This window comes from Natrix helvetica, assembly GCF_964273705.1.
Source record: "Natrix helvetica genome assembly, chromosome: Z".
Classification (NCBI taxonomy): Eukaryota; Metazoa; Chordata; class Lepidosauria; order Squamata; family Natricidae; genus Natrix; species Natrix helvetica.
This window is the reverse complement of record NC_138554.1, coordinates 100,379,704-100,395,704: the sequence shown is the minus strand read 5'-3', so window position 1 is coordinate 100,395,704 and position 16,001 is coordinate 100,379,704. Positions and strand designations below refer to the sequence as shown.

General features: G+C 40.2%; 1 protein-coding gene across 1 annotated transcript in view; it reads right to left on the bottom strand.

The window, feature by feature from the left end:
- Positions 1-4,951: 4,951 nt before the first annotated feature.
- LOC309402000 (uncharacterized protein) overlaps positions 4,952-16,001 on the bottom strand; it is a 45,099-nt gene continuing 34,049 nt past the window's right edge. The window contains exon 4 of the mRNA XM_081971438.1: positions 4,952-5,844. Within this exon, the coding sequence (XP_081827564.1) occupies positions 5,645-5,844 (200 nt within the window). The 3' untranslated portion in view covers positions 4,952-5,644. The remainder of the gene's footprint in view (positions 5,845-16,001) is intronic.

Sequence of the window (16,001 nt, the reverse complement as noted above, 5' to 3'; positions counted from 1 at the left end):
AGCCCATATAAAGATAAATAGACCAGCATCTATGAATTCAGGAATATTTTTCATCAAGCAATATCTATACCTTATTTTCGGTTAAGTCCTACAATTCTTCCTTCGGATATCCCCAGAGTCTTAAACTGGGGTATTGTATTGACCATCAGAATAGCTTTTGGCACTTTTCTTTTCTTTCAGCGCCTTTGCTTGTTCACTCTTCAACCTTTAGAAAAGGAGCCTACCTGAACTTCCATTCGTTATGCATGCAGAATCAATACACAATGGTAATCTCTGCATTTTGATCCAGCAAATGTGCAGTCAAGTATTCCACCTTTGTTCTGCAGTGCAATGAAATTGGAACCGCTGACCAAGTTGAGATTTAATATTTCTTACCACTTCAATTAATGATAAATGGAGCTAAGACCGAGTCCCAGCCAAGCTCAGTGACAGAGAACATGTTCAGGACAATAAAAGTCCCAGGTATCATTTCCGGCATTTCCAGGTGAATACCATGTTTCCCCGAAAATACGACCTGTCCTGAAACTAACGCCTTGCCATATTTTTTGTGTGGACAAAAATATAAGCCCACCCTTGAAAATAAGACCACTAGACAACCCCTCCTCCGGCCAGGCAGAGCACCGCTCACCGACCTAACGGTATCCCAAAGGCACCAAGCCACGGGAGCCGGGGGGGAAGGCGCTCACATTGTTTGCCACCTTCAGAATACTGCTAGGTTGGGAAGTGGCGTTCTGCCTGGCTGGAGGGGGGAGTTGCCAGGCGGCTGCTCCCTTGCGAACTAGTTCCCGAAGAGCCAGGCACAGCCTCAGGGGCGAAGCAGCCATGAGGTGACCACGCTCATGAGCAGCCACCTGGCAAATCCCCTCTCCAGCCGCGCAGAGCACCATTCACTGACCTAGGGGGTATCCCTAAGGCGCCAAGGCACATGGCGCTCTGCCTGCTCCCCAGCTCCCACGGCTTGGCACATTCGGGATACCCCCTAGGTCAGCGCATGGAGTTCTGCCCGGCTGGAGATGGGGGTTGCGCGAGCGCCTGTTCCGCCCCCGCCGTGCTCCGAGCATAATTTCTTCTCCAGCTTCCAAACTCCAAAACCCAGCTGCTGAGTCTTCCAGCAGCAGCCGCTGTAGGAGTGCGCTCTATGGTTGTGGGCCGGCTGCCGGACAGAGAGTCTTCCAAACAGAGAGTCTTCCAGCAGCCAGCCCACAACCATAGAGCACACTCCTAGAGCAGCCACTGCTGAAAGACTCTCCAGCCGAGTTTTGGAGTTTGGAAGCCGGAGAAAAAGGAGCGCAGCGGGGGCAGAACAGGCACTCGCACAACCCCCCTCTCCAGCCGAGCAGTGCCAAGCTGTGGGAGCTGGGGAGCGGGCAGAGCGCCACGTGCCTTGGCGCCTTAGGAATACCCCTTAGGTCAGTGAATGGTGCTCTGCCTGGCTGGAGAGGGGGTTTGCCCGGTGGCTGCTCATGAATGTGATCACCTCAAGGCTGCTTCACCCCTGAAGCTGTGCCGGGCTCTTCAGGAGCCAGTTCGCAAAGGAGCAGCTGCCCAGTAACTCCAAAACAATAAGCCCTCCCCCTATAATAAGCCCAAGGCCATATTTCGTGGGGCAAAATAAAATAAGACCCTGTCATATTTTCGGGGAAACACAGTAGTAAAATGCCTTTCTGCTTAATACCCTGAAGAAATTCTTGCCATTCTCAAAGCAGACTGCACTCAACTTACTAGACAGACCAATCCTTTGTTTCAGGTTAGGTTTTTCTTCTGTGTTTCCTAAATCAAAAGAGTATTTTACTGAACCATGTAATCATGAATATCATTTGCACAGTTGGAAGGGAGATCTCATTTACTCTGCTTCCAGTGAAACTGCAGAATTAGTCATTCATCATGCTGATGGTTGTGTGTGGCACTCCCCCTAAAATAAAATAAAAATTGAATTTTCAGTTTCCAAAACAAGATCTACTAAAATGGGTGAAAAGCATGTGAAATCAGCACCCTTTAAAATATTTCAATCAGGGAGTTTTGATATTTGTTTGGAGATTGGAGGAAAAGAGGGGAAGAGATGAGTAAAATAAGTCAATATCAGGTAACGAAGAATAGGATTAAGATACTGCAACGTATAGAAATTCAGATACAACAGAGGAAGCAGAATCTCCTCTGTTTCTAAACAGGTGACTGCTCAAATTAAATATGTAAGGGGAAAAAATGAAACCAGAGGTGAATTGAAAAGCTGGCCAGGAAGCCTTTCACCATGAGATATTAACAATGCCATTTTTTTTTGCAGCTTTACACAGTATTTCCAGAGCTTAAGGAAAGTCAGTGGCAAACCCAGCAATGTCATAACATTCTAAATAATACATTTTTTAATGAGAAAGGTTTTCCAGATAATTATCCACAGAGTGATGCTATCATGCTCAAAGAGATTTTGCAAAATGGTAACAACTCAAAGAGGCTTAACTTTGCAGGATTATCAAGGCTCTAGAAACTATCCTTGATAAGCATGGTGTATACCAAAGCACAACAAAACAGGGCAGGGTGGGCAAACTTTTGGTATCCCAGAAACCTCTTGCACATATTTGGGAACACCCACAGTGAATGAGTGGTTAATAAAAAATGAGTGTGGGGGGAGGGGTACCAACTATAAGGATGACTGTAGAATTTGTGAATATTGGATAGGGGGAGTTGTATTTTTTTTTAGCCACACTAATCCTATTTCAGGTTTGACCTATCTGTTTTTCATTTTAGAAACTATGTTTCTTGCGGTGTTGGACTGCAAATTATAACAGCTCACAAAACATGGGTTCAGTTCTACTTGTACTCTTGGTGTTTAGGTTGCCCACTAATGACTTGGGGACATGGGTTGATCTTGTGCATCTAGACTTTCTATCTGCCACCCAAAGAAACAAGTGCAGCAGCACCAGAGTATCATAGGACAAGTGCTGTGACTGCAATCTTCCATCCACCTGCCTAAAAAGATCATTCTATTCCATATAGAAATAACTGTCCCAAAGAGCATTTTTATCATTGGAAAATTACTGTGGGTAGTTTTCAGTTTAATTTGCACAAAATCACATTCTCAGTCAATTCCTGATCAAAGCAGAGACAGCATACACACTACTAGCTATGTATGTATGTATGTATGTATGTATGTATGTATGTATGTATGTATGTGTTAAACATTTGCAAAGATTAAAAATACTTAACTGGCAAAATGGGACAAAAGGCAGGAAAAACTACATTAAGACATGAACAACAACCAAGCTATTTAAATCAAAAGATACTGAATTTTCCAGAGCATCTGATGAAATGGTATGAAATATGGTAATTAGCACAAACAGCCTGAACGGAGGATCCTTTATTTGGTTCCTGCTTTAATTCTTTTATGTACATGATAGTAGCAAATGCAGATAGAAAGTAGGTGATCCTTCCTCTTTTCTGCGCCATAAAGGAAGCCATCTAATGGATGGAAATAATGTAGTCTACCAACAATATGTGCTTCCTTCCTATCATTTTTCCCAGTCTAAGGACATATGCTGTACATATTATACCTTTGGACAGAACATCTTGGAGGCCAATGTTTGGTGATCATAGGAGTCAAAACCATTTCCAATTTATCTTCTCTTTCTTTAGCCATTATTTTAACCTCACCTGACTTCTCTCTTCAGAATTTCAAGAGATAAAGGGCATTTACATTTAAGTAGTTTATTATGTAACAACCCCAGTCTAACCCTTTTAAAACACATATGCAACTGATCTGAACTGTTGAAACCATTTACCCATCTGTTCTGGATATCTAGCTTGCTGGACATGACAACCCAGCCTTCCCTCCCTCCCTCCATTCATTTATCCATTCATCTATTTCTAGGCTGTTTGAGAATGTCCTGAAATATATAGTGTATGGCTGACAACATCACTAATTGAACTGGGATTTGGGAATATTTTTCTCCTTCACATTCTCAATTGCTTGGAATGACAAAATTCAGGGCAAGATGCCATTGGGTTACCAGAGGGACCATCTCACAACCAGGACTGCACATTCACTAAATAACCCTCAAGAACCAGCAAATGATTAACAGTAAAGTTAATGGAGATACAAGAATTGGATTCTATGGGCAGCCAGTAGATAGCAGTAGATCTGCCCTTCTTCTGTGCTTACTGGTCATCCAGATTTATGCAACCCAGATAGTCCTAATTGTAAGTGTTCGTCACCTCAGTCACATCTGCCCAGACTCTTGCTGTTCGTTCTCCTTTCCCACCATTCTGTTCTCTCTTCTCCTTCCACTCTTTCTCTCATGTGGCATTCCGGTATGGAATGTTGTCCAGATTCCCAGGAGGGAGGAAGTGCATTCCAGAGGAGCAAAAGACACATAGTTTAGAGAAGAAGAGAAAAAGAGTTAAGATGACTTTTCATCCGATAGTTCCAGGGTATATGTTTTATGGTGCAAGTAATCTGCTTTAGTTTGAAAAGATTTGTGCCTATAGGTGAGGAACAATAAAGGAAACTGCTTTGAAGAATCTCAATGTATTTTGGGGGTGGGGGGGTTTGGAGCCTGACATATTCTTGCTTCTTGATGAAATTGGTTTTGTGTGTGTGTGTGTGTGTGTGTGTGTGTGTGTGTGTGTAAAGTGAAAATGACCAAGGAATGAATGAACAAAGGCATCAATGAATCTTCAAATGGGCAAACCATGAGCAGGACTACATGCTGCTAGTGGTTGCTCATTTCTATTCTGAATAGAGTTGAATAATTGCCTTTCTATGTACTGTACATAAAATAAGATTTTAAACAGGGGCAGGCAAATTCAGAGACTAGTCTCCTGAGCCCTGCCTGTATTCCAAAGTAGATTAAGGAAAGAGCAGTGCCTGCAGGTATATGAAGCTGAAACTTGTGTGAAAGAAACTCCAACTACCGTAGTTTTCCAGCAGATTGTTAATGGTAGAAGGTGCCCACTGGCTGCAATGGCTGCCACATCTTTCAATGAATGTACTCAGACTGGAGCCTTGCTTGACAGTCTTGTCAAAAAAGCAGTAACCAGCTGTGATCCCACGTGTATCCTTAAAGCACATAGAATCCTAATAGGCTGATATTGAAAGAAACTCAAAGCTTTCCTTTCACAGAATGGCTTATGTTATGATCAGATCAACTGAAACCTGGTGACAAGAGAATGATGGTCAAGGAAGAAATCTTCCCTCCTTGTTGGGCATACCTACCTTTAATGACTACAGCACAAGAGAGAACAAATCAGTTTTGGAGTTGGTTCATTACACTGAATGGTTTTAAAATTACCTACTGGGTTTCTATATATCAAAAGTATAGGATCTTGTTGGGGCAGAGGGTTAATATTATGACCTTTTTAAAAAGGCCAGTTGAATCAATTGCTAGAAAAAAAGATACTGGATGTCTAAACAAGCCCATAACACAGATAACAGCACCTTGAAAGAGAGATAGAAAACTGTATGTGGAGGTTTCAGACAACTATCTATCTATATGCACTCATCATTTTGACGAAGAAATGTTGATGTCGTTTTTATTTTATTTTATTTCAAGTTCTCTAAGCCAGGTGGGAAATGTGCTTGTTTGATGAATAATCTCATAAGACAATTTTAGACACAGACAAGAATCACAAATACTAAATAGTGATCCCAGTATTACCTAAATAGCTTGGATAGTTGTATTACCATTTCATGAATATCACTACTTCTTGATTTGCAGGGTGCTCTTGATGTGAAGAAAATGCTGTTCAACCATTTTTTTACGTTTTCATACATCAAAGTTAAATATTCCCACAAGAGAGCAAAGATAGTATTCCATTCTGGATTCTGCTCGGGTATGCAGTTTGATGGAACCTCTGCAATTGCCAGAAGAAAATTAAAACAATTTTGGCTCAGCTAATAAAAGGTTATGAGTGTTAATATATTTTTGCACACTGTCAGGAACTTTTTGTCTCCAACGTGCTGTGGACAGAACATGCAGAGGTTGTGTAAACAAAACAGATGATGTTATCAAGGTTTTTATTTTAGACATAGAAAAGGCATGTATTCAACTCTTTGTAACAGATAGGTTTACTTTAAGATTTGATAAACAAGTTTGCAGAAAATTCAATATTGCCTGTTTATCTTTGCAAAGGACCCAATCATTGAATCTTCGCCTGTTTTGAAAGTTGAGAAAATGGTTTTTAAGTTGGAAAAAAGGGACTCCTTGAGCAAAAGCTGATCAGTCAAGAGAATAAAAGTAATAGTGTCTTGCCAGTCTGACTTTCTATAACTGCTGAGCACTCAGAGCAAATCACAGAAGGCAATCATCTTGATGGATTTTGGTCCTATTGGCCCTTTGCTTTCACAGAGATTATATGGATGACCATAATAATATATTTTCTTTTTTATCATATCTAGCCACCTGACATTCTAAATCTTGTGAGGGGATGATGGATGGCCATCACCTGAAGGCCAAAGCAATCTTTTAGAAAGCATTCTGCCAAAATATTGCTATATGCAATGTACATCTCTACTCCCAAATGAGGAGACATTTCTCAATAGTTAGCAAGAATAAGGAGACTTTTTTTCCATGCTAAGGGAAAGATTAAAGTGGTAGTAGAGAACATAATGTGGAAGTAAATAAGAGGGGCCATAGCCTGAACATTTGTTTAAGTTTTATCAAATCTATCCAGATGTATACAGGAGAAGGGGGAAAAGTGATTGCAACTATGTCATTGAAACTGTGCTGCTTTCTACATTGATTGAGCAACAACACATTAAAAAATGCAGAGATTTTCATGGTCACAACTGCCATCTTGACTATATTTAACAAATTCTATATTACTTTTAAGAATAAATGTGTGAAAAACTATGCTGGTGTTGCAGTGGTTGTGTGCAGTATTGCAGGCAAACTCTGCCCATAGACTAAAGTCAATCCTGATAGGGCTCAAGGTTCACTCAGCCTTCTAATCTTCCAAGGCTGCAAAATGAGGACCTAGAAGCAATATGTTGGAGGTAATATACCTCCAACATATTAAAGGTAATATGCAAATAATGCTGACATTGTAAACTGCCCAGGGAGTAGTGTAAAGCGCTATGCAGCCCATCTCTGGCCTAGAATTTGCCCATCTCTGGCCTAGAAGTATATAAAAATGAACAGTGTACCCACAAGGAAGGGTTCAAAATGGCATCACCATATATAATCATGGGACTCGTTTTACATCCATCACGAATCATGTAAAAAAAGGAACAGGGCTTTGACTATTTGTACTAGCTACCATCTTGAATTTTTTTTAATCCTTTCTCTCTAAATAAAACCTTGAAAGTGACACTCTGTTGATAACATTTCCAAGTTCATTTGCTTTTAGAGAAAAAATGCAGGTTGGGAACATCTTTGCATTTATGAATACATGCTGAGGAATAAATGAAGTGTTGCCAATATTAAGATTGGAAGAGACAAATAAATAATATCCTTAGAGAGCAGCAGACTTAAGCTAATCTAGACAGAATTGACTAGCACACTGAGAAATTGCCAAGCATTTCTAAAAATATGTGCATTTTAAAAATGTTCACTGACTATTTTCAACCAGTTTAGTCCTTGTGGGAGTACAAGCAAAGATTTTGCAGGATGATATATGTTAGCCTTCCCAGGTAGACAAGACATGAAACAAAGCTAATCCTACTTTATTGTAAGACTACATTAACAGAATTTTGCAAGTTTGAAGATACATTTCTTTTCCCTTTACAGCCCAATAAACTCTGAGCCCCTTTGTCAACTCATTATACAGCTGTGACCTTTGCCCTTTCTAATCTCTACTCCCTAGGCATCATTTCTTCTTCCCTGGTCTCTCAAGGACCTTCTCATTTACCATGATGTCATAAACCTATGAAGAGGACCTAGATAAATAACATATAGAGAAAAACAATGCTCATTTTATATGCACAAACAAGAAGAAAAAAGGTAATAAATTCATACATTGTAATTAAGAAGAATGACAGACAAAGAAAACATCCAAATTAGAAGAAAAGTCATTTTAGACAATAAAGCTAATCAGATGAAACAGGTGAAAAGGCACAAATGCAATATTTACAGCAGAAATCATCTAAGGAGTCATTCTATTGACATTAGCGCTTATGTGGGAGAAAAGGAACCTCTAGCAATTTGGAAGGATAACAGAGTAAATTAAGGCAAATTAATAAGTGTATTCCCCACCAACCTGCCAAGACTAGTGCGTATAACGCCCAGGAAAAAAAGACAATCACTTAAAATAAATGTGCACTAAAAAGAGCAGAGAAACAGCTGGGAAGAGCATACAGTTTGAAAAGAGCATACAGTCAAAAGAAAGATCTCAGCTGACAGGCCAGAAATAAATATTAGTAATAATTAAGCATAACAAGTGGCAAATACATTATATTCAAGTGATTAGCATGCTTCCTATCTTTCTTTAATTTTATTTTAGATATATAACATGTCTTTTAAAAACTGAAAAACAAGAGACCAAATTTCAGGAAGACAGGAATAAGAAGTTATAGATGTTCAAAATCTAAAATGAGTGTAATTATTTTAATTAATTAATTATCTTTTAGATTAATTAATACTCTTCTTTTATCATGTCTTTTAGATTGCATTGCTATGCTTAGAAATTTACTGTATGAAAATAATTTTTGAAACATTTTAAATCTTTTTTTTTCAATCCTTCAGAGGTGCCTGTGTCTTTTTATCCTACCATGACCTGCAACAATCTGTCATGATAAACAAATATCATTAATGGTTTATCCTATTTGAATCTGTTCCAATAAAATGAAGTGTTGAACTTTTATAATGTTTTGGAAAAATATAGTGTGAGGTTTCAGTTGCAACACACTTCACGTATTTGTTTTTCTGAAGTCAAACAGACCATTTATGACCTATTGGTTTCATGCTGTTTCTAGTAACAAACCTGCAATATCTCTGCCTGCTATTTAATTATGGTCACTGAGGACAGGAGTGAAATAGTGTGGGTAATATTGTTTGCAAATAAAAATCCAATAACAACTTTGAATCTCTTTTAATTATATTTGTTTACACAGATGTTAACTTGATTCATTGAGAGTCAGAATGTCTCCTAAACCAAAATTCCTAAAATGATACAGGTCAGATTAAATCTGTAACATATATTAAGAGCTCTTCCTCCTAGAACTGTGAAAGAAAATTATATTTTGATAAATAAGTTTTCCTATCTTTTGCAATAATACACAGAGTTTGGATCTGATTGCCATGAAACTCTAGTGCTTTGCCCTTTCTTCAGCATTTCAAGAAAGAAAACATTTGACACTTCCGGTTGCGGCGGCTGACGGCGACAGGCAAGCCTTGCTCGCCCCGCGCTTCCCCGGTGGGCTCCCCACTCCTTGGGGGGCACAGGACGCCCCGTAGAGGCTCCTGCCGGAGGGGCGGCACCGCGGGGGATCCCCTGGATTGGCGGCGGCCGGTGGGGGCCCCCCGCCTCACTCCAGGCACTGGGGAGCATGATGGGGAGATGCTCCGGCGTCTTCGCTGCGAGGCTGTGCGGAGAATAAGCGAGCAGAAAGACGCGGCTGCGGTGCGGTGAGGCGTAAACTCCCTTCCATTCCCTTTACCAAGCTGGAGAAATTGTCAGCAGTTTAAATTTCTTCCTTTCGGCTTGATTTGGAGAGGCGCGGCTGGAGGGAGGGGGATTTCCCCCCCCCCTCGGACAGGCGGCTTGAAACAATTGCTCTCAGCCCCAGGGGAAGGAGGAGGGGGGAGCCAACCAATGATGCCATGCCCTTACTAAAAGTGAATTTTCGGATTTAACCCCATAACATAATGATGATCTGGTAACTTTGGGAACTTTGAACTTTGAAAACTTTGTTATGCCTCTAAACCCGAAGCTGGCAGGGCAAGATGGCACACTTCCGTTGTCTTTATGGACTGTGAAACTTGACTCCACCTTTAAAACTTTAGGCTTCCGGTCTTTGTCTCCGTGCTACTCAGACAAATCTCTTGTTGATTGCTACCTTCTGAACTCCCTGGAGTGAAAAACTTTGCTCTATTGCCAGGGTGATTAGAAAAATTCTCTTCTGCCTGGACCCTCTGTCTCCTGGACTCTCCTGGCTGTTCTGCCTCTCTGACTGATCATTCTCTACACTGACTGAACTCTTTACTCCATAAACAATGTCTCCTAAAAAACCACCTCCTGGAAAGCCTGGCTTTGCTGCCTCTGCCCCGACATCTGCAACCTCCAGTCCTAGTACACAATCAACGATAACAGCTTTGATGCAACCTAAAACTACAGAGACGAAGTTTCAACAAATGTTCCAGCAACTTTTACAGGGACAAGAGGAAATAAAGAAACAACTAAAGGAGATGAAAGAAGAAATTAAAGAGAACCAGGCCCAAATTAATAAGAACTCACAGAGACTGGATCTTTTGGAGGGTGGGATGGCTGAGATGAGGGAGGGGATGGAAGGGGTGCAGAAGGGAAACAAAGAACTTGATACCCAACAGATGAAAATAGAGTTTGAGAGAATGTCCTTTTACCTTAGATTTCAAAACGTGATGGAGGCAGATGATGAAAATATAAGGGACATCATGACAAGTATTTTGGCTGAATACATCCAGAAAGAGAAACAACAGATGGGGTGGGAAATAGATCTGGTTTATAGAGTGAAGTCAGCCTATGCTAGAACACATAACGTACCCAGGGAGGTACACATTAAATTTCTCAGAAAAAGTACAAGAGATGAAATTCTGAGTGCACAAAGGGGGCAAGCCTTGACATACCAAGATAGGGAAATAACCATTCTGAAACAGATCCCCAAGAAAGTGAGGGGAAAAAGAAAAAGCTATTCGCAATTAGCGAATAAATTATACCAGAAGGGGGTGTGGTTCAGATGGTTGATGCCTGAAGGTATGCTAATATTCTGGGAGGAGACAAGAGTTAGAATTAATACACCCATAGAGGCGCAGGCCTTTATGGAAAAAAACAAAGCACTCCTAGAAAAACCAGATGATCCTACAACAGACATGCAGGACACGGGAGGGGCCGGAGCTCTGTCGGCGGGGGGGGATGGGGCAATACCGAGAAAGCTCAGATCACAAAAATGAGCAAGAAAACTCACCTGACACAAACTGATCAAAATTATTAACTGAATTCATATGCTGACTATATGTTACTACTTAGTAATGAATTTTGTGTAAATGTATACTACGAGTATGGAGGGAGGGGGCACCTGCCGCACATCGCAACTACCAAAATTTGTAACCTTTCCTTTACCTTTTTCCCTGTAAAATGTTAAAAAAAACCAATAAAACTTTGTTTAAAAAAAAGAAAGAAAACATTTGAGAATATTGTTATATATTTTAAAACAAATAGGATGGAGGTGTCTGCATAGTCTGATTTTTCATATATTTGTTTCAACACTATTATCTCAGAAAAAAAGCCAATCTCACTGACCTTTGACATGAAGAAAATTCTCAGCATCTAAAAAACATCTCAGGCCAAATTGACATTTTATGCTTGCCCCATTGCCAGAATGGGTATTCATTATTTCTTGAATGTACAGCAGATGTCTTCAACCCACCAGAAATGCAACCCCTCCCCCCATCTGCCACAAATGTATTGTTTGCTATCTAAATTTACCTTAGTAAAGTAAGCAGTTAATTTACTGTATATCATTCTAGTCTAATGATATCCCTGCTCCTCTGATTGTCTAAAAAATGTTACATAGGGTTTCTATGTTCTCATGTGGTCCATATCTACCCACCCCCGCACCTTTTTAGGTTGATTCAATGAAGACCCATAAAGTCCACTAACCTCTTCTGACCACCATATTCTCCTCACTTCTTCTTTTAATCCTCTGACTCTATTATTCTTTCCTTCTACCTTGTGCCAACTATATTGCAGTGGTTCTCTTTCTTTTTTAAAAAAAGTTTTCCAATAAAATGTTGGAACAAATTTCCAAAATATTGGAACAAATCTCCAAGGTTACAGTGAATGCCACTTTGCTTCTCTGAAGCTGAACCATCAAGATTTTTTCCACACAAGTTCCATGGACCTAAAATGAACTGAACTGAAGGAAGAACATGCTTTTCTTGTTTTAAACAATGCCCTGGGCGTAATGCAGAAAGGATTCGCACTAATGATAAAGCAAAGAACATTGGATGAGGATATGAAGGTGTCCATGTGTGTGGAATCAAAAGAAAGTACTCATATGACAGACCTGTCTATACAGGAACCAGTCAACAAGATTTGGGAAGGGAGGGAAACAAAAAAACACTTATTAGAGTCTAATGTCTATACTCAGGATTGAGAATCAATTCATCTCTGTTGCAAAACTTGATTTTAAAAAAAAACTGGCCAAGGAAGAATTGTGATGGATTGGGAAACAAGCAGTTTAGATTGCCATATAGAACTGCTTTTCTCTCTCTGACACATAAGCTTTTATAATGCAGTAAATACATGAAACTTGCAACTGTAGTTAAGAAAGAGTATAACTCAAAATTGTTTGATAAAGAATTAAATTGTTATATCTACATTACACTTTTCTAGCTGGAGATGAAGGTGGTATATTTATCACTCTCTTTTCCACTTCATCCTTGTAAGAAACACTCAGGGGAAAGGAAAAGAACAGAGAATTAGTTTCCATTTCAAAGGCTGGCCTTGAACCTGAATCTCTCCGGCCTTATTTAAATTTCTTAACTCTTTAAAATATCCTCTTGTGACTTCTGCTGATCTTAAAAATTACATTTTTAAAACCAAATTTGCTTAATAAAATGTTTTGTCTAGTATTGAATTCCAAAAGAAATCCTGATTTCATAAACTGTGCTGAGTATAATGTATTTCAGTTTGAGTTTAACCTGTTCTATGACCCCCAAACATTTGAGGTAGATCTTAGTGTAGTATATAAACTCTGTCAAATCTGGTATATTCAACAAATTACTGTATTTTTCTGAATATAAGACGTACTGGAGTATGAGACGCACCAAGATCTTATATTCCAAAAAATACGGTACCTTTAAGCAAGTCATCTTAATATCATATACGCTCCCAATCAATGTCTCTGGGTGTAGGTTTTTGACATATCAGGAATATTGTCTAAGGGGAATAGAGCCAGTGGATTGTTTTAAGTACCGTGAAAATCAAAGGGGCTTGCATTATTACCCAGTTTTCCGTGATATACCAAATCTCATGGGGAAATGCTCAGTTTCTCAGAGAGGTCTGGCATTGAAAATGGTTTCCAAGGTGGAAGATGAATAAATTCATGAGTTTTGGGGCTCTGATTTGGGAGTGGAACATAATTAGTAATACAATGTACTCCCAAAATATTCTCATACTAAAAATGCATTATGGAAACTTTGGAAGTGGTTTTCCTTTATTTTTATCGTAAGATTTCGCAGAATATCATATTTAGTGCAGTAATCTTACACAAGATACCTATAATCTATATTTATATGTAGTATGTTCTAGTGCTACATTAAATTATATTTTGTTTGATTTCTTGCCAAATAAACGATAATTAATGATAGTTTATTTAAAAAGAATTCTTCCAAGATTTATCTTCCTTCCTTCCTTCCTTCCTTCCTTCCTTCCTTCCTTCCTTCCTTCCTTCCTACCTATCTACCTACTTACCTACCTACCTACCTACCTACCTACCTACCTTCCTATGGCTGCCTAACTTACTCTCAGAGACTCCAGATAAAAAACAAATATAAACTAATAACCCCCATCTCCCTGGTAATAAAAGTCAATCAAATAAGGCACTTGGTGGGCGCCATCCCACTCTGGGTCCCCAGGTCCATTGGCAAAACCAGGTTCTTAAGGCCTTGTGAAAGAATGTTAAAGTGGAGGCCAATCTTATTTCTGCAGGGATGATAGGGCCCTTCTTCTTGATCCCACTTGATGTAAAATATGTTTGCAAATATGGGGAAAGTGGGGCATGCAGGCTTTTGTTTTGAAATGAAATTATACTACTTAATAGCTGATAAAGAGTCTGATCTACCAGTAATATTGAAGGAATAATCAATTCATTTGAGGCAAAAGCAAGATTTTTTAAGATAAGAATTTATAGAACTCTCTTGGGTTCTCAGTGAGAGGTTAGAAATAAAATAAGAGAGATATAATCTTGAATGTGAAAGAACTTTGGAAGAGAACCTGCTGTAAACATATTGACTCATAAAACTTCATTTACAAACAGCAGGAGGTATAGTAGAATTGCATTTATTAATAAATATCTGTATGACGTATAAGAGACTGGAGATTGTCAGGCATATTCAATCTCTATACCAATTTTTGAAATGTGCCTAATCCTAACCCCAGTTTCCTCAATCCTCTAAATTATACTGCTGAAAAGAAGATAATATAGAGATATTATCCCTATATTAGGGATAGTAGATAGAACTTTACTTTTACTTTACTTTATTTCAAACTTTTATACCGCCCCCTCTCCCAAAAGGGACTCGGGGCAGTGTACAGTCAGATTAAAACACATAAATACATGGGAATAAATACAGACATAATTAAATACTAAATACTTAAAGGAGGAGGCTGTAAAAACTGTACTTAAAGTAAAGCAATTAAAACAATGTTTAAAATAACCCCTAAAAATACCCAATTAAAAATATCTGCCAGGAGGTAGGATAAGACTATGAATGGGCCAAGCCGGCTAAACGAAACAGGTGAGTCTTCAGTTTTTGTCGGAAGGAGCGGAAGTCGGTGGTGATTCTAATATCGGGGGGGGAGGTCATTCCAGAGGGTTGGGCCCATCACAGAGAAGGCTCTACTCCTAGGCGCCGCCCGTGGGCATTGCTTAGTGGACGGCACTAGGAGGAGTCCTTCCCTGTGAGAGCGAATTGGTCACAGGGAAGTATGCGGTAGGATGCGATCCCGCAAGTAGCTAGGTCCTGTGCCATAGAGCGCTTTAAAGATGGTAATTAACACCTTAAAACGCACCTGAAAGACCACAGGCAGCCAGTGCAGCTCGCGCAGGAAAGGTGTTACGTGGGAGTACCTGGTACTACTACTACTACTACTACTACTACTACTACTACTAATAATAATAATAATAATAATAATAATAATAATAATAATAATAATAATAATAATAATAATTTGAATTTATTAGCCGCTCCCTTTCCAGGCAGGACTCGGGGCGGCGTACAATGGAGCATATAGAACATAAAACATGTGTACAAACACATAAACATACATATATACAAAGACACACATGCACGGAGGAGGTAACAAATTACAACATTTAGACAGTTAAAAATCACCATTAAAATACCCCAATTGTAAGAAACCCAATGTACAATTAAAATTTAAAATTTAAAAAGACAGTCAGGAGGAGTGAGAAAAATTACGGTTGAGCCAGGCCAGATAATTGAAAGAGGTGGGTCTTCAGCTGTACACGGAAGGAGCGGAGATCGGAAGTAATCCTGATGTCACGGGGGAGGTCATTCCACAGGGCTGGGCCCATCACAGAGAAGGCTCTGCTCCTGGGTGTCGCCCCCCGACACTGTTTGGCGGACGGCACCCGGAGAAGTCCCTCTCTGTGTGAGCGAATTGGTCGTGAGCGATGTGTGGGGCAGGATGCGATCCTGCATGTAACTAGGCCCTGTGCCATGAAGCGCTTTAAAGATCATAATCAAAACCTTGAAACGCACTCGGTAGACCACAGGAAGCCAGTGCAGCTCGCGCAGGAGAGGTGTTACAGGGGAGTATCTAGTCCTCCCCATGATGGCCTGCGCGGCTGCGTTCTGGACCAACTGTAGTCTCCGAGTGCATCTCAAGGGAAGCCCCTTGTAGAGAGCATTGCAGTAGTCCAGGCGAGACGTCACTAGCGCATGGGTGACTGTGCGTAGGGCATCCCGGTCCAATAAGGGGCGCAATTGGCGCATCAGGCGGACCTGATGGAACGCCCCCCTTGCCACGGCTGCCACATGGTCATCCATTGACAGCCGGGCATCTAGGAGGACGCCCAAATTGTGCGCCCGTTCCACAGGGGGCAATTGCTCGCCCCCTATGGCCAGTGA